At 47.5% G+C, this 19,177-nt stretch overlaps 1 protein-coding gene across 1 annotated transcript; it reads left to right on the top strand.

The window, feature by feature from the left end:
• The first annotated feature begins 1,059 nt into the window (after positions 1-1,059).
• Positions 1,060-8,454, top strand: CLRN2 (clarin 2). The gene is made up of 3 exons (XM_037045414.1): positions 1,060-1,549; positions 5,462-5,641; positions 7,762-8,454. Exons 1-3 carry the CDS (start codon positions 1,297-1,299, stop codon positions 8,025-8,027), a joined length of 699 nt encoding a protein of 232 aa, XP_036901309.1. The 5' UTR covers positions 1,060-1,296; the 3' UTR covers positions 8,028-8,454.
• Positions 8,455-19,177: the final 10,723 nt, after the last annotated feature.

Genomic DNA, 19,177 nt, shown 5'->3' with positions numbered 1-19,177 from the left:
CGGCTGGAATAGTACGCCCCCTGCCCCCTGCTTACCACAAGCGGTGCCTAAGCATCGGGGTGAGCAGCACTTGGAAGAGCCCTGTGTAGGTGGCAGAGCTCCGCAGAGCTTCAGGGGCATCTCTGTGTTCATTGCGGAGAGGCCACAGATGTGAGCCCCAATTACAGGGAGGGAAGCCAGCATTTCCATCCCTGTGTCCCCCTTCGGCACTCTCCAGGTGAGGTTTCCAAACCCTGTTGGTTAGCAAGGAAACCTTCTGAACCCCTGACTCTGTGACCAAAAAGGGATTTACCGTGGCCCTTCTGCCCAATTTCACTGCCCACAGCTATGGACAGTGGTTGTTGCCAGTCTCACAAGATATTAAGTTGACATTTAAGTGATAGACTAAAGGTCAAAATTTTTAAATCCACCGTATTACCATAGAAATGAGGGAATATTTCATTCCTAGTGCCTACAGAGCAAAAGAAAAAGAGACTGTGAGAAGAGATCAAGGCCCCCAAGGGGGTGACCGCTATTTGCTAACACATCAGAACATTCCTCTCCCATTTCAATGACGTGGCAGGCCAGGCAGGGGACAGAAAGGAGGAAGGTCAGTGCTGGGGTCCAGGCCACCCGATCTGTCGCAAACAGGCCCCTGCTGCCGTTTCATCCACAGCAGACCCCCCGGTGATAAATCCGGGAATCCCTCAGCCTTGGGTCCACACTGCAATTAAAAGCCCTGAGCACAGAGGTCATCTCATGGTATGACTAACAGTTCTGGGGACTCTGACAGCGGTGACGTTTTAGAGACACAAATGCCCAGGCACACGTTGTCGGAGTGATCGACATTTGATACCATGCATTGTTAGAATATTTAAATGCCGGTGATTCCATTTGTTTCCTTCCACTGAATGCATTTTTGAGAATTCTCAGCGTCTCTTTATGGTCAGAGCTGCCTGGCTTTGCCTGCTAATAATGTCATCCTCGCCGAAGAGGTCCACACAGGGGTCATTTAAACACTTGAAAGGAGGAACAATTAAACCCTCGGCTGAAACATTAGTCTAGTGGGAGGTGTCCGGTTGCTTCCTTCAGTAACACACCCGGCCACCCTGTCAGGTGAAGACTGTCTGCAGAGACTTCCGGATGTGCTTGTAGCAAACTCGGGCTGCGGACGCAGGCACTGCCGGTGGACCTGGGATTTTGAAATGGTGTGTTTGGGAGAGTCGCCCTTGGACCCGAGGATCGCCGAGCGCCCGGGAGATGTCCACGGCCCCCGCTGCAGCTGGGACGCCTGGGGGATGACCTGCGCCCACTAGAATGCCTGGATGGTTCAAAAAGGTGTGGTTCGGGCTGGCGTCCCTACTCAGCTTCTCCTCCTTCGTCCTGATCATCGCGGCGCTGGCGGTGCCCCGCTGGCTGAGCGGGAAAATCCTTTGTCAGACTGGAGTGGACCTGGTCAACGCCACCGACCCGGAGCTGGTCAAATTCATCGGGGACATTTACTACGGGCTCTTCCGAGGGTGTAAGGTGCGGCAGTGCGGGCTCGGGGGCCGCCAGTCCCAGTTCACAAGTGAGTATATTTGGGGCACGAAAGATGCTTAAGAACGCTTTTTTTTTTTTTCAAATTTGGAAGCATGTTTATGTCTAAGTGTGGAATTCGACTTCTGCCTCACTCTAATGACAAAGTCCACACTAACGCAGGGGTCCTGGTTCAGCACTGAGAAGAGACCTATTATCCCCCGTGTAGAGGCTCATAGAAACGGCAGGAATAGGGTTTGTAATCCTCTAGTTAACCAACATGATGAGTCAGTAACTACTAAACTATTGAGTGCTCACCTGTGTCAGACATTCTCCTAGTGCTTTACACGGCTCGTCTCTCAAGCCTTGTAACAAAAGTATAAGGAAGGAATGACTAACAATCCCACGTCGCAGAGGACTCCTCTGAGGCTGGGAGAGGTTGCATAACCCGCCTGAGGTCACGCAGCCAGGAAACGGCAGAGCCAGGCTTCGGAGCCAAGGGCACATGACCGGGGTGCGCTGGGCCAGTCCAGCGCGCAGGTGCAGTGGACCTCCCGCAGAGATGAGCCTCCAGGGGGCTCGGCAATGGCTTCCACGTCTGTTTGTATTAAAGCTTCCTAGTCTGAGAAGAAGCAAAGGGGCTCCGTGCCTGGTCTCTGGAATCAGACTATGTGGTTCAAAGCTCAGCTTGGATGTTTGCTAGCGGGGAGACCTCCAGCAAGGCCCCAGGCTGCTGGCCATGAACATGGGCGTGCACAATGGTTGGCTGATGGGCACAGATGTCTGCTGGCACCCAGTGTCCAGTCAGAGCTGCTCTGGATGTAAATAGAGCAGGACCCCATGACCAGCTTGTGCAAGGTTTTCTGTGAAGAAAAAATCAAAACAAAACAAGAAAAAGGCAATATTCTGCAAGCCTTTAGAATCAGTCCGTTCACTGGTGAGAACAATGTCCTACAAAATCATAATTAATCAACACATTGATGATATAAGGGGATAAAGAATTTTATCCAGGATTTTATTTCTATATTTCAGAATCGCAGTTCTTAGGAACCTGGCCAGAGTTAGTATCTTATTATATTTTTAAAGACAGAAGCTGGGCCATTGACAAATACACTAATAAAAATTGCCATTATTTTATATACATGAAAGAAATACATATTTGTTATGTAGATTCAAGAAAAAAGTCTCTAGGAATAGTTGCATTTAAACTGGAATGCAACTATTAAATTGGAATTAAATTGGAATGGGGACATGGATGATATTGGAAAAATAGTTCCATTAAAAATATAACATAAAAGGCAGAACACACACACAATCAAAATAAAGGACATGTTAAAAGGAAACTCACCCCAGAGAATCAATCTCCAAACCAGTCACAGAGAAAACCAAGGAGCTATACAACTGACCTTTGAACAGCATGGGGAGAGGTGCCAACACCCCCACAAAGTCAGGTATCTGTGTACAGCTTTTGACTCCCCCAAAATGTAATTACTAAAGCCTGCTGCGACCAGAAGCCTTACTGATAATATAAACATTTGATCCACACATATTTCGCATGTTCTGTGTATCACATACTATATCTTACAGTAAAGTAAGCTAGAGAAACTATTAAGTCACAAGGAGAAAATGCACATACAGTACTGTGCTGTGTTGACCGATCCCATCGGTTTACACCATCTGTTTGCCATGTGCAAAAGAGCAGTGTGCAAGTGGACCCGTGAAGTTCAGACCCGCACTGTTCAAGGGTCCCTGTTCATTCATCACAACCAGTTAAGATCTCTTTTACACCTGAGAGCACAGGACTAGCAATTCCATATCTGGGTTTTTCTCCAATGATTTGCTACTGTAATGAATATCAGGTGTACACAGCCTTGAGCACACATGGGTATGCTTTTGTGAAATTGCTTAGACAGATGTTGCCCTCTGAGGAGGGTGTATGAATTAATATGCTTACAAAGTCTGGCAGTGCCTTCTTCCCTTTGCTTTTATCGACACAGTGTGTTAGCAAATGTTTTGATCTTTGCCAGCCACAGAGGTGATTATTTCCTATTTTAAGTGATTGGTGCTGATTACCACGCTGGTCATGTGTTGTCAGGATTGCATGGCAGGAAAGGGGATGATGAAACAATTAGGCAGCCAACCATAAGCTACCACATTTGGAATAAAAAAGGGCTGCGAGTGTAAAAGAAAAGTTATGGGGCACTGAGATGGAAGGGAAGGAAAAGGAAGAGAGAAGCCTCACCCAGAAGAATCCCTTGGAAAGAAGCGCATTTTCCAGGGCACAGTTTCCAAAGCTGATATGATAACTGGTGGAGATAACTGTTAGTGGAAACACAGACTGGAAAGTTAGATCAAAACTAAGGATGTATATGTGGAAAGTCTGGAAACTTCTGAGTGGAAGGGACATTTTAAAGGAAGAAGGAACCAAATGCTAGTTCTCAGGCTGGGGAGGCGCCAACCTTCCATGAATAAAGGGAGGCAGTGAGCCAGCCAAGGTGCTGGGGGACAGGAGGGGCTGTGTCAGTGAGAAGAACCAGGGAAGCTCTGGGTCCTGGCCACTGAGGGGGGGCAAAGAGGTGCTGGCCAAGTGGTATTAAATGATGGAGCAGAGAGTGTGGAGCTCACGAGATGAAGCCCAATTTGACCAGGACGTGTTCAGTAAAAACCCTGGAACAGTTGCCGAAGAATGGGTATGCCCGGAAGCTCTTTAGTGTTCATTGTGTTAAAGTCTTCCTTCAAAACTACTGAAAACAGTGATCTAAACTCTGCAAACCACATGCCACACGAGACTACACTCCTGCATGTAGAGTTCAGGCTCACCTTGCCCAAAGATAGGGGATTTGGCGTCTCTGAGCCTGTGGGGAAAGACGGTGAATAAAATCGACCTCATATCTTTGTCACAAGGATTAAAGGTGAACAAATATAAAATGGTTGGCCCATCATTGTGCTCCATAATCGCCGATTACCCTCGATTCATCCACCATACAGGCATTATTATCCCCATTGCACTGATGAGGAAACTGAAGCTCTGATAAGTCGCATGTTGTTTCCCAAGTCAGAGAGTAAAAATAGTAACAGCAACAATCACAACCATCCTTTTGGAATACTGACAATATTTAAAATACTCTGTCACAGCTAGGACGCGATGGCAAATATAGAGAAAACAAATACAAGTGAATATTTCACTAAATTATCCTGCCACCTGCATTTGAACATCCTGCCATAAGAGAATATTGGAGAATAAAAGAATAAGAGTTGAGTGTCCATCAGACACAGGAAATAATGTCTGCCTTGCCGAGTCATCCTGAGGGATCCAAGATGATGCTCCTTGCTTCCCATAGTGCCCAATAGTGGGCGCTGTTACCATCTCTATGTTCGTCACTTGTTCCACTCAGCAGCCTTGTAAGATGGTATGGAGGGCAGGGTTTAGAGGGACCTAGGTCACAGTTGTGGCAAATGAGCAAAGCTGGGATTTGAACCCAGGGTTTTGGATGCCAGAGCTAGGCTTCACTCTGCTACACCCCACTGCCCTCTGCACAGATACGCCTGAGACCCATTCTGGTCTCATGAAGGCAAGCCTCTGATGCAGATTCAAGCTGTGTGATTGGGTCTCTCTTGCTGACTCTTGCAGGCCTCCTTTGCTAAAGAGACACCATCTGGGCTTATATGCTCCAGCTCACACCAGGCCCCAGAGCTGCAGGGTCAATGCAACTTAAATTGCCAACCAGATCACATTTTGATTTCGTGCTCTCCCCAAGGAAGAGAGGATTGTTGCTCAACTGACAAGTGGCAAATCTGGGGGCCACAACTTCCTCTTGGGAAGGCTCCAGGTCTTTGGAAACCCAGCACTTGCAGCCTGGCCCTCCAGCCCCTCTATTAAAACCTCCGTGGTGGGCCAGCCTGGGCTTTCTGAACTTGAGCTGAGCTTTGACATTGAAATAATGGCTGTGCCTTCTCTGCCCAGTCTTCCCACAGCTGGTGAAGGAGCTCAACACAGGCCTCCACGCGCTGATTCTGCTGCTGCTCTTCCTGGCCCTGCCCTTGGCTCTGGTCAGCATGGGTTTCGCCATCCTCAACATGATCCAGGTTCCGTACAAGGCAGTCAACGGCCCTGGGGGCATCTGCCTATGGAATGTCCTTGCAGGTAAGGGAGGCCCAGGGGGAGGGACCTGTGTCCACACCATCACCAGGTGGAGTTCCCGGGTTCCAAGACATTGAGTGGAGGTGTGAGGGGATGAGTGTGCTGCCTCAGCCTTCACTTCCCGGGTCTCTAGCCTCCCGGATGGGCCCGGATGTCCCCGGATGTCCCCGGATGTCCCCAGATGTCCTCTTCCCTGAGTGGCTGCTGCTGCTGCCGTGTTGTGGGAGGATCCTCACAAATGACAGAGGAAACCTGGGGATTTTACCTGCCTGTTTTGTTTAAACCTCACAACCTCCACATAAGGTGGTACTAAGTATTATTAGACCTTACTACCAAGGAGGAGCCTGAAGCACAGAGAAGTCCAGAGGTGTGCCTAGGGGCACACAGCACTGAGCAGCAGAGGTGGGATTCCAAACCAGGGAGAACCGAGTCCAAGCCCTTCGTTTTTTCATTAACCCGTGGTCTCATTTATGGTATCAGGACCTGGTTTCCAAACCAAACACCAATGCAAAAGGGATGTGTGTGTGTGTGTGTGTGTGTGTTTACGTGTTGATTTGGGAGTATACTGATACTTAGGGATTCATTCACATCTAATTATAAACTTTAAAAAATCATCTGTAATGAAAACAACCCAACCCTGAGAAACGAGCGCCCTTTCAGAAAAGCCGCGTGCAGCGGTTCCAGGCATTACCACAGTCACCTCCCACGGCCTTCGCCTCACCCCGGGCGAGCACGGCGCGTGGGAACGGGCTGCTGCTCGGCCGTATGTTAGGGTACATGTCAGTAAGTCGATGATTATGTGTTGGCCCGTGTTCGCAGGCTGCGGCCCTTCGACAGAATTACTCGTGCACACACTCGCCCGCACCTGGGCTACAGGTGTCCTGCTGCTCTCTCTTGAACCTGCACGGGGCTGGCATGTGCAAGAGCCCAGTGCTGCTTCTTAAGGAAGCGCTCGTCTCTGCCCACATCCTTCCTCGGAGAGACGACACTCTCAGGCCCCACGGACCAGAGTATTAAAAAATAGGCATTCTGACAAAACGTGAGTGTCAAAAGGCATAAAAACACAAGTATCCTTTCATTAAACCACTCCAATAGGGATTTTTTGCTGAGGAAATAACTAGGAAAGAACACAAAGATGTACATAAAAAGGGATTCCTTGTAGCACTTTCCAATGTCAAAAATTAGAGGCAATCTAGGTATTCAGAAATAAGTTGTCACTTAATTAAACTTAGTTAAATTAGGTATGTCACTAATGATGAAATATTATATATGGTGCTGTAACAGAATATTTGACAACACGGGATAATGTTCAAGTAAGGGGCAAAATCAAATGTCAAATCATAAGAGCTCCGTAACATTAATTTTGTCCAAGAGAAAGAAATGCAAGGAAATGCACCAAAATGTCTCAAGTGTTTTATAGAATAAACACGCTTTTAGGATAAAAGTAAATTTGTGTTTTCATCTTTATGATGTTCTCTGGTGTCCATGTTTTCTTCAGTGAAGATATAATAATCTAAACAAAAAGCCGAGCAAGTGTATTTTTTAAATATTAGTTAAAATCAAAGCAGTAGAGAAGGAGAGAGGGAGCGAAGGCTGAAGCAACAGGTAGGCAAAGAAGTGAAGCCTGGAACCCTTCCAGGTTCCCCCTCATTGTCTCTGCTCCTCTTGCTGCTTCGTAATCTACAGTCTGGGAGGAGGGTCATTAAAAAGGAGAGAACGGTCAATGCTCTGCTGAGCCCCCAGTCTGCATGGTAAGGTGTTCTTAGTGTCTCCCCACATTGCCCTCACGGGCTGCGTCCAAACCCTAAAATCCTCAGAGACTGAGCACATTCCACTGTGGATGCCCTAGAAAGAACGGCGCTGGGCAGGGGGAGGAAGCAGATGGGTCGAGGTGAAAGTCCATCTGATGAGAAGCTCCTCCTCTTTCTCCAGCACCGCTCGCCTCCCACACAGTGTGGATTTTCTGCTGCTCTGAGAAGCAGTGAAATATTTGGGTCTCCCTAAGGATTTTTTAAAAACCCAACGCGAGGTTGTTGCCTGTGCCACAAAAGTGCCATCTCCTGAAAAGTCGTCCTATGACCCAGTTGGAAGGTGGGAATAAGGGTCTGCTTTTTGGGTTTCAGGAGGAGTCGTGGCGTTGGCCATCGCCAGTTTCATGGCCGCGGTGAAGTTTCACGACCTGACGGAACGCATCGCCAACTTCCAGGAGAAGCTCTTCCGCTTTGTCGTGGTGGAAGAACGATATGAAGAGTCCTTTTGGATCTGTGTGGCCAGCGCCTCAGCCCACGTGGCCAACTTGGTCGTGGTGGCCATCAGTCAAATTCCCCTCCCAGAGATTAAGACCAAAATGGAGGAGGCCACGGTCACGGCCGAGGATATCTTGTATTAACAGCTTTCTCCCGTCACACCCCTTCCCAGGTCAGTTCTGTAGTAGGGATGGGGGCCCCATCATTTTTGCGGGCTTCACAGTCCAGAATGGCCATGATTTTGGCAATAAGAAGAGGGAGATGGAAGGAAGAAGGGTGGTACCTGGGCCAGAAAAGAAAAACTTTCCCAAATTCCTGGCATCTCTGTCCTTCCCTCTCAATGACCTTGGACTTGGAGTTGGAGACTTTGTATTTGCCAGTTGTGAGTGACATTGGACAATGCACTTAGTGTCTACTTCTCAGTTCCCTTGTCATAATATGGGGGTGCAGATGACCTCACAGGATTGTAATGAGGTTTTAATGGGCTAAAATGTTGCCAGCCTTTGGATGTTGTAGGAAATTCCACAAATGTAAGATCCCAAACACTCCAATAAACGCCTACACACCATGGTCTGTTCTACACGTTCGTAGGGGGACATGTTGAGCTCCCTGCCCTCCAGAAACGCCAGGTCTTCCCACATGATACAGGAATCGGAGAGCCGCAATAACATGGAGAATGAAAATTACTACCTTTTTTAATGGTTTCTACAGGCTGAAAACTGTTCTTAGAGTTGTACATTCATTAAGCCCTCACTACAACCACACATGGTCAGTGCAAATTTATTTCCACTTTATAGGTGAAGAAACTAAGGCACGGGAAGGTTGGGTGAGTTGCTGAGGTCAGAGATCGAGTCGTGGACACGGGGGGCCACTCGGCAAACCAGTGTGATCAGCGCCGCAATGGTGCAGACTCACGGGGCCGAGGAGGGAATGAGTTCTTCGGGATGGGCGGTGGGACTGAAGAGAGGGGCACAGAGGTGACATCTGATCTGAACTTTGAAAGATGAGTAGCCTTTTTTCTAGTGGTGAAGGAGCAGGTTGGGAGAAGGGCATTTCGGGATGTGTCAGCAATGAGCGGAGGCCCACGGTCTGAAGTTACAAGGAGGGCTTGGAAACATGCAATAGCCAGTGGGATTAGCACTGCCTCGCCTGTTGGGTAAGCCCAGATGTTTTGCATTGGGTTGGGGTTTTCCTACGTGCTTCTCTGATGGTACTTTACATGTTGACTTGGCTAGGCCATGGTACCCAGATATTTGGTTAAATACTATCCTAGAGACAGACTCCTAGACAGTAGATTTTTAAAAGTTGATTTGAGAGACAAAGAAGAATGGAGAGAGAGAGAGATCAATTATTTGTTGTTCCACTTATTTATGCATCATTGGTTGATTCTTCTGTGTTCCCTGACAGGGAATCAAACCCACAACTTTGGTGTATCAGGATGATGCTCTAACCAACTGAGCTACCTGGCCAGGGCACATACTAGGTGTTTTTGTGAAGGTATTTTTTTGGATGGAATGGACGTTTACATTAGTAGACTTTGAATAAAGCAGACGGCTCTCCATGTGTGGGTGGGTCTCATCCAATCAGTTGAAGACCTTAAGAAAAAGACTTTCCAGTCCCAAGGGAGAAGGGATTCCGCCAACAATTGCCATTGGACTCAAAATGCAAACCTGTCCTGGATCTGCTGACCACCAGCATACCCTGCAGATTTTGGACTTGCCAGTCTCCACAATCCCGTGAACCAGTTCCTTAAGTGAAACCCCTCTCTCACCCAATACACACATGTGTATGTATGTATACACACATACACATGTATGTATACCTGTGCACGTGCATGTATATACGCATACACACGCACATATACATACACTATTGGTTCTATTTCTCTGGAGGCCTCTCACTCATGCAGGTATGCAACCCTATGAATTCATTTCCCCATGATGCCGGCTGGGGTGAATCCTTTCCCAGGTCTCCTGACTTCATGCCAAGTAAAAGTTATCTAATGCCCCAAATTAGCTCCAAATTAGACACCTGATTGGGACTCACTTTACCTTTGCTTAATGCTGAGCTTCAAGAAGTTTCTATGGCATCTCTTCTTTTCTCATTGCTTATGACCCCCTGCAGGGCCCATCTGTCTCTCGCAGCCCTCCACCCCCATCCCAGACACGGCTGCTGTTACCAGTTAGAGGACGGATGTCACTCATCAAATATGCAGATGGTACATGGCTGGAAGGGATACTTAACTCGCTAGGAGATGGATCCAAAAGATAGTGACAGGCTGCAGTGACGTCTGGAAACGAGTGGAAATGTCACTGTCCTACCAAGGTTAGTGTCACGTCCTGCCGCCAGGCCAGAACAATCAGTAACACAAACACGGAAGACTCGGGCGACCGCTTACATGACTAACACCTGGGAACCAGGGCCCACTCACTCATTCATTCGGCAAGTGTTGAAGCGGAGCTGGGTGCTGGCAGTGGGGTGATGGACAGACAGACTGAAACCCTTGCCCCCCAGAGATGTCACTCTCCGGCTGGCTGGGGGCGACGTTCTGAGACAGTGTGTGACCGTCAGGGAAAAACCATCGGGGAACAGTGGTGATTGAGGGAGGTGATTCTGATCAGAGCCTCCCATCCTGAGGGTGCCGTGCTTCAGGGGGAAGGGGGCAGGCGGGTCAGGGAGCTGGGTGGGGCCAGTGTGAACCAGAAGGAAGGAAAGGAGACAAGGTCATATACAAAAAAGGGCGTTTCTACACGGTCGTACTGCGTTCCTCATCCCAAACAGTATGTGTCGTGTATTTCTTCTTATCCCCCTTTCTTCCCATAAAAAATGTCGAACCTCTATTTTATTTCTACGCAGTTTTCTTCTTTGTAACCTCTAATGACTCTCAGTGTGGAATTTCGTGACACGCCTTCCTGGCAGTGGAAATTTCCACCAGCTCCTACAATCCCTCTCTCCCGGCTCCATCAAAGACAAATCTATTTACAAAGTCCGAGCCAAAGGGTAACGCGTAACAATGATCACTGTATTACTCAACAGTCCCCTCCCCTCTTGCTGAAGAAAAGATGAGGCTGTCACTAGCCACCCCGGTGACGTCCTCCTTGCCACCGGGCTTATTCCCAAACCAGGAGGGAGTAACTGTCATTGCTCCTCAGCTAAAGGCCATTGTGACAAAGTACAAAGCAAGCAGCTTCCCAGGGCAGGCAGGTTCACTACAATACACTACTAGCCCTTTCTCTTGCCCATTTATAAACCAATGGGGCTTTTAAAAGGAATTTTTTGTCAAGGAAAATTTTAAATGTATTTAAAAGTAGAGACACCATTACAGTGCAGCCCCATTACCCGTCCCCCAGCTTCAGTGATGGAAACTCAAGGCGAATTTGGCCGTGTCTGAACCTCCATCAACACACTCCCCCACCTCTGTTAACAAAAGCTTCTCACTGAAAACATTTCCAAATATTTATTTGGATGCCCCTGCCCGGTGCTCCCATGGATTGGAGAGTTTTAACTTTAATTTTCAATAGATGTTTTGGAAGCATTACCTTGTGCCAGGCGCTGGGTTCAGAGGATGTGAAGATGAACAGGACATTGTTTGGGCTGTTTACGGACTAGAAATGAGAAACACAAACACTCCCTTTTATTACAGCATAAGGCTGGGCGGCGGACAAAGTTGGTTCCTGACACAGCTTCACTCGGCTGGTAATGGGTTTGTAAATAAAATTATTAATAGTAATAACATGCAAACAGTGATCACGTGCAGTGTGGAAGTGTCCTGACCTTCAGCACCTCAAAATGTGGTGTGGAGATGGGTCATTAAAGAGGTACTCGAGTTAAAACAAGATTATTAGGGTGGGGCCTAATCCAATATGATGCCTGATACCCTTATCAAAAGAGATTAGGACCTAGACACACAGGTGAGGACCCAGGCCGTCTACAAACCAAGGAGAGGGGCCTCAGAAGAAAACAACCCTGCCAACACCTTGACCTCAGATTTCTAACCTCTAGAACTGTGAAAAATGTCTGATGTTTATAAACCATGATTCTGAGGTTGAAACACACACACACAAACACCAACCTGAAGTAGTATGACCACTTTTCACCAGTAGGTGGAAGCAGTCCACTGTCTAGAATCACACTGTGTCCTGAATGGGAGTGGAGGCCTGGACCCGAGACCTCCAATGGTTCAGCCAGTTCACATCAGTCCAGTCCCAATGTGCGAGATTCCAACTTCAAATTTAAGCCACACAATGAAAGCCCTTTTTATAGTTCATGTAATATTGCCGGGTGTCATTTCTCGAGGAGGTGTTGCAGGACCCGTGAGGGCAGAAACTGCTAGAACTTCAGGGGTCTTGTATCTCACCAGTAATTTGTAAAGTCACAGCCATTGAAGATTTTCCTTTTGGTCCTATGGAGGAAAGCGAGATCTAAAAATAAAATATTCCGTTAACTGATAGCTCACCAAGTTTAAAAAGAAATGACAACCCTGACTGGATTAACTTTTTTTTGATCCATAAAGGGCCACTCTTTAAAAGTTATTATCATTATAATAACATGCCAAGAAAACTTGGGAAACACAAAACTATGAGAAAGCAGATAGAGATGAACTCACCATTGATATTTGTATTTATTTACTTTTTAATGATTGATTTCCTAAGTTACTTTATTTAAGTCAACACTTCAAACCTTTTCTGGAGGAAGGAAAGTAGATGGATGGGTGAATGGATGGATGGGTGTGTTATGGGAGAAACCTGGTCTTCCTCGCTGACACAGTAGAATCTCAGATCAGCACATCTATCAGCCTATAAGCAGGGTTTATCAGTGATACGTTCTCCAGGAAAAGAACGGGCCTAGCTGAGGTGGGAGCTGAAAGGCCCAGGTTCAAGGCAGGGCAAGGTAAGGACGGCCAAAGGCATCAGGTCCTCTGCGTGGAGGACTTACACAGTCGGCGAGATGAGGCTGAAGAAGTTACATACTGACTGACAGGTAAAGGTGGTGCCAGCTTTCGAGGGGTGGGGGAGTAGTACATGACTACCCAAACTTAGGTATGTGGGGGGGGTGTCTATTAGCCCGAATCCTTATCTCGTTCCAGGCTCTATTTGTTCATTTTCTTGTAAAACACATACGTGACAGGAAACAGTTAATTAAAGTTGGGGCAGTTACTCAAAGTTATTTGTAGGCTCTTTCTGTAAACCTTAGGAACCCCCTCATAAAACAGATAGTGCCCAGAGGCAGGCTATTAACCAAAGTTGGCTTATGGGCTTCTTCCTTTGGGTGCTATGGGCCATTTCCAGCCCTTCAGGTTCTGGGATGAAAGCACAGTTTCAAAGGCTTCCTTTCCCAGAGAGTGGAGAAGCTTCGTAGGATTTCAAGGACTGCCCTCCCTGCTGTGTTAGCACGGTGTTTCCTGTGGTGTTGGAACACCTGGCGAGATGATGGACCAGTCCTGCTGAGTTAGCAGGTGAGACCCGTCTCCATCCTCCTTCCTGCCCTGGTTTGCTACCTACCCTACCTTACAGGTGGATGGATGGGTAGTCAGGAACCAGCTCAACAGTTTCCAAACCTGGCTGATGGCCAAAATTACCCAGTGAGCTTTAAAATAACTAAATCAGAATCTCCTGGTGTGGGGGAGGGGAGGGGTAGTAGATTCCTGAGTGTGTGTGTGCTGCGTGTGCCCTGTGTATGTTGTGTGTGTGTTCTGAGTTGTCCAGCTGAAAGCTTAGAGTTGGCAATGGGAACTGCTGATGTACTTGAGGCGGTGGGTGGTGCACAGAAACCACCCAGTGCCTGCAAGGTTAAGCACTTACATTTAATTAACCCAAATTGTGGAGTTAAAGTACTTTTCAAAATAAGACATAATTCTGTTTTGGAACCGCCCTGCCTGGTTTCAGAAGCTGTAACCCCCCCATGGCTAAGGCTGAGTGAGTGACCTTCAGCCCATAAGGAGACAAAGCTTATCTCCCCAGCAGGGGTACCACCTCTGACTTTGACTTCACCCTGCCTGGCCCCCAGTGCTTGATCAGTTAGCATGGGGGGGCCAGGGAAGAACTTGGGGGGCTACAGAAAAAGGGGGTGATGGACCCTCACCCCTCGGCTTTGACACAGCCTGAGTCCTCATTCTGTCTGGGAGAAGTCTCCTAATCTCTTGGCTGCCTTGCTTCCCCTGCCTGACTTAAGCCTGAAATGATGCTGGAGGTGGGTGCCACCCTGTGCTGGAAAGGGCAAGTTCCCTAGGGCAATCAGACTTATGAAAGAATGCATAAAATTCTATGAAACCTACTTTGTTAATATCCTCAATTTAAATGATGAGGGTCTAAGCCTGAAATAAGTTTGTTTCCCCAAAGGTTTATGGCCCTTTAACTATCTGACTCTGACCCAGAATAAGCCCTCAGAGTTCTTTGAATGTTATCTCTTGTTTAATCATTTCTGCCTGACGATTGATGAGCTTCATTCCTGTGGAAATGGAACCCAATAAAGGCCTAGCAAGGCAAGGGTTGGGGCGCTCTCCCCTTGAGAGGGTGGCAAAGGTGCTCCAAAGCTTTTTCCCCTTGAGAGAGAAGCCACACTCTCCCTCTTCCTCCACAGGACTCGGTAGTCTGTGCGCATTTCTCGTGTCTCATCCACAATGTCACGGACCCCACAAGCCAGGGGCTGCATCAACTTTGCAACAGGATCAACTGTAGAAGGCATACATTTGACACATTGGCATCTAATAATACTTCATTTTTAAGTCACTAATATTGTATTAGAGAAAGGGGTCTCTCTGAAACCTCCACTACTAAGAAGAGTTTGTCTCTGAGTGTGTACAGAGAACAAGCTGCTGAATAAGGACGTGAGTGCTATCATACACTAAAGACCTTCACGGTAAAAAGATTTAAAAATGCACCCACAGTGCTTCTCACGACTGGCATTCGAAGTATAGGGAAGGTTCTTCTCCAAGATGATAAAGGTCAGGGGGTTGTCGAAGACCCTGGACCTGACAGTGGTGAGCATAAGAGGATTCATGTTCTTTACTCTCAGTTCATGGAGGCAGAAGAATGCAAGGAACTTATTGAAAAGGCATGTGGGCACACGTTCAAGTATAAAGAACTTGACATTCAGTTCTTAGCAGGACTGGATTCCCTGCTAAGGCCAGATGACAGGGGAGCTGGGAGATAGAGGCCGGGCACCCCAGGTGAGACACCTGCCAAAAAAGGTGATTGAGACCAGAGGTGTCTGAGGAGCAGAAAGCTCAAATGGGCCTGAAAGCTAAGACTAGAATTGAAAAGTAAAGAGAAATAGCTGTCCTGGGAGGCAGACACCATTGAGCCATGGGAGGCTTAGGGGAGGCTTAAAGCCAGTCATGGTCATCCTCAACAGTTCGGGAGACAGGTGAGGACGGACAGACCAAAATTCCAATCTTATGTCCCCAGAGAAAGAACTAGCTGGTCAGAAAGACTCCCAGGTGAGACCTGCGTCCACATGGAAGGGAGAGGATTGGGACGATTCACAGGCAGCCAGCACGGCCTTCCTGCCAGGAGCTGCTGAGGGCAGAGCCCCCGCGGGGTGTTCACCTCAGAGACACCCAGGGCCCCAGAGCCCCAGAAAAGCCACTCCGGAGCTCAGAAATAGACGGTGCGTCCTACACAAGACTGCTGCACCCTGTGGCCATGCCCCTTCCTCCTGCGGTGTTCGAGGCTTGGGCCAAGGAGAAGGGGAGGGTCAGAGGCTGCTGCCGTTGGGAGCTCCAGACACACTCCTGTTTGAATCCTTTCCCAGCCAGCTGCTGCAGACAGACGACAATTCTGGAAGAGGAAACCTTGTTCCCAGAAGCAGTAGCCCGGGAGCCATGGAGTCCTGCCGCCCAAGGACTGCACTTGATCCCCACGGGAGCCTGGCAGGGCCTTTCCGAGCCTCCCCGGCGTGGGCACTGGGCCTGCCTTCCTCACTGCCTACCCTTCCATCTTAAACCCATGGAAAAGGAGGTCTGCCTGCCACGGAAAAGGGCAGGTAATTGATTTCTGTTCTTTTGACCCTGTTTTAAAATTCTGTCTAAAAAAAGGACTTACTCATTGTGGTTCATGGACCAGCATCCTCAGCATCACCAGAGAACTTAAAAATGCAGAATCTCAGACCCTACCCCAGACTCACTGAATCAGAAACTGCAGTTTCACAAGACCCTCGGGTGATTCTCTGTGCTTCAGGTTAGGTAGTGTAGACCACCCAGTCGCAGGGGTGAGTGAATGGGGCCGAGAATGACCACCGCAGACTCGTTAATTCACTACCTGAAGACAGCATTTTCAGCTGGTGTGCCGCAAGAACGTTTAAAACATCAGGGGCACTGACATCTTTTCCCTTAGATCGTCAAATGCAAAAGTGACAATAATAGCTGTCTGGTGTGAGTGAATCAAAATCATACCTATTTTTTGTCAGATTAGCCAAAAAACATATTTTTGGTATGCTGCAGAATGTTAGTAATTAGTTTATGTGTGCCAGCAGATGAAAAAGGCTGAAAATCTCTGGCTTACGAGGACCTTCTGCCTGAGGGTCCTGATATAAGCACAGAATTACCTGAATCGATAGGTTTATGGATGAGATTCACACTCCCTGCAGATGAGAAGGACACCCAGATCTTAAACAGAGTGCTCAAGACATAGAAGTTTCTAGTTATATTTGTGTTCATTGGTTGAACATAGAAAATGAAATGAACCAATTTTTTATGTATGTGAATTGCACTGCTCAGCGACAAGGCAAGACAACCCCTCAGCTCCAGGAGAACCGTGACCTCATGCGTTGCGTGCTCACGGTGTTGCAGGCATTCTTTCTTGCCCTTCACAGATCTCCTTGTCCTCGAACTTAATTCGTGCATGGATTCAACTGGCCTCCACTTCTACAAACTATATTCCGCGCGAACGGTTGGGCGCTGATTTTCCAACTCTGGAAGTAGATTCTGTGGGAGGCAGAAACATACATTTCTAGAGCTTTCAAATTTCAGCATCACTGGAAAGGTTTTTAAGAATGCAAGCTTTCAGAAGCAACCAAGGTGCCCATCAGTAAGTGAATGGATCCAAAAACTATGGTACATTTACACAATGGAATTCTATGCAGCAGAAAGAAAGAAGGAGCTCCTACCCTTTGCAACAGCATGGATGGAACTGGAAAGCATTATGCTGAGTGAAGTAAGCCAGGCAGTGAAAGACAAATACCATATGATCTCACCTTTAACAGGAACCTAAACAACAAAACAAAAGAACAAGCAAAATATAACCAAAGACACTGAAATAGAGAACAGGCTGCCAGTGTCTGGGGGAGGGGGTGGAATTTCAGGGGAAAAGGGGAAGGATTTATAGGAACTAGTATAAAGGACACATGGACAAAAACTAAGGGGGGTGGAAATGGGAGGGAGATGGGGAGCACTGGGGGGGTGGGTTGGGTTGGGAGTATAAGACAGAAAACGGTACTTGAACAACAATTAAATAAATTAATTTTTTAAAAAAAGAGTGCAAACTTTCAGGTCACACTCCCTGAGATTCTGAGTCAGAGGGCCTGGGCTGAGACCTGGAGCTCTGAGTCGTACCCCAGGGAAATCTTCCACACCAGGCCACAGTCACACTCTGAGAAGCGTGGGCCCAGTGATTAGTAATCGCTTCCCAGCTGGGAGCAGGCCACCTGCTCAGAAGTGCAGAGGGATTGACTAGAACGGCCCCGGAGATGCGCTGGCTTTACAAGCGCTTCTCTTACATTCGCGATGCCAATGAAACCCAGCCGAAGCAGGGCAGAACCTGGGGGACACTGCCTGGCGATGCTTCCCTGGCAAGGCAGGGCACCCAGCGCTTGAGCCTCTGCCACCCAGAGAGGAGAACAGTGACTCACGGGTTAAGCCTAAAGACTTAGACATTCTGTGTTCTCCAGGAATTCTGCCAGAAAACTGTCCGAATATAAAGCTGGCAGAGGCAGTAAGCTACACAATTTTGCAATTGATGCTGTGATTTTATGTAAGGAAATTATAAAGGTGCCAAAATTATTAGATGGGAGAGACTACAGCTAAGATCCGTGCAGGCAGGTTACGCAAGAATGTGTCCCAGTTACGGTGGGCAGGGTGGGGCCTGTTAAATGGCGTGGCACCTCGCTCTCGCACACGGGGCTTTTGTGCAATGGGAGGTGTGATGTCAGGCACATCAGCGACAGTCACACTGATGATGAACGTATACCAAGTTCTCTGCACCAAGCACTCACCCGTGATGAAGCGGAGGACACAGAACTGCTGACCTTGGTTGACCTCTTTAATGGACACACTGTCCTCAAAGGGTTTTATCTGCATCCGTCAGTTTAGTTCTCACACCAGCCCTCGGAGGTGGGCGTACTGTTGCTCTCCTTCTACGATGGGAAACTGGAGGCAGGGAAGCGTTGAGTGATGTGCCCAAGTCACACCAGGAGGTGGCTCTGAGGTCAGCCATCTATCTCTCCAACCGGTTTCCCACTACAGTGTCCGTGGGCGGTTAACCAAACCGTGGTGCTTCTTCATTGATTCTGAACACAGATCCTTTGCTGACTGCACGGATTGCAAGTATCTTTTCCATGGTCTGCTTTGCCATTTCACGCTTTCAATGTCTTTCTCTTGAGCAGAAGGTCTTAACTGTAATGCAATTGAATTTACTAGTCTTTTTCTTTACTGGAGCGTTTTTGGTACCCTACTCAAGGCATCCTTGCCTACCTCAAAATCATCTCCTGTGCTGGTGAGGATTTTTGTGTTTCATGTGAGGTACGGGTCAAAACTCACTTTTTCCCTTATGGATTTCCAGTTCATCCAGCTTCATTTACTGAGACCAAAAGGCTTCATTTATTAAAAGAGACTGTTATTTGTCCACAGCCCTGCAGTACCACCTTTATAATAACTCAAATGTTCAGATAAGAATGCTAACTCATTTTTTAATATCAGTTTAGCATAACTAGTGCTTAAAATAAATTATATCGGAATATTTTTTCAATATTAGGAGATTTTACTAAAATATGATCGCAATACTCTACTCCCACACGTATTTAAATTGTGATCTATTCCTCCAATACTGAAATTCCATGAATGTGTTATTGCAACCATACTCTATCCTAGAGATTTCCAAAGTTCTGTGAAGAGAAAATTATTCTCTGGGGGTGTGGGGTATGGGGTAAGGGAGGGTTCAGAAACAAATGTGGAGAGGAAAAATATTAACACTTCACCACATAAATTTATTTGTTCAGGTCTAATACCCAGGCAGCTGCATTAAGAAGAAGCATTTCCCAGCCCTGGCTGGGTAGTTCAGGTAGTTAGAGCATTGTCCCA

Source organism: Sturnira hondurensis, unplaced genomic scaffold (assembly GCF_014824575.4).
Source record: "Sturnira hondurensis isolate 20B ecotype Veracruz unplaced genomic scaffold, ASM1482457v3 Scaffold0000780, whole genome shotgun sequence".
NCBI classification, from domain to species: domain Eukaryota; kingdom Metazoa; phylum Chordata; class Mammalia; order Chiroptera; family Phyllostomidae; genus Sturnira; species Sturnira hondurensis.
The sequence above is the reverse complement of the archived record's forward strand: the minus strand, read 5'-3'. Positions and strand labels throughout refer to the sequence as shown.

Coding starts and splice junctions, on each gene's coding strand:
- CLRN2 (XM_037045414.1), top strand. CDS start 1,297: ATGCCTGGATGGTTCAAAAAGGTGTGGTTCGGGCTGGCGTCCCTACTC. Junction 1,550..5,461: donor CCGCCAGTCCCAGTTCACAA/GTGAGTATATTT, acceptor TTCTCTGCCCAG/TCTTCCCACAGCTGGTGAAG. Junction 5,642..7,761: donor CCTATGGAATGTCCTTGCAG/GTAAGGGAGGCC, acceptor TTTGGGTTTCAG/GAGGAGTCGTGGCGTTGGCC.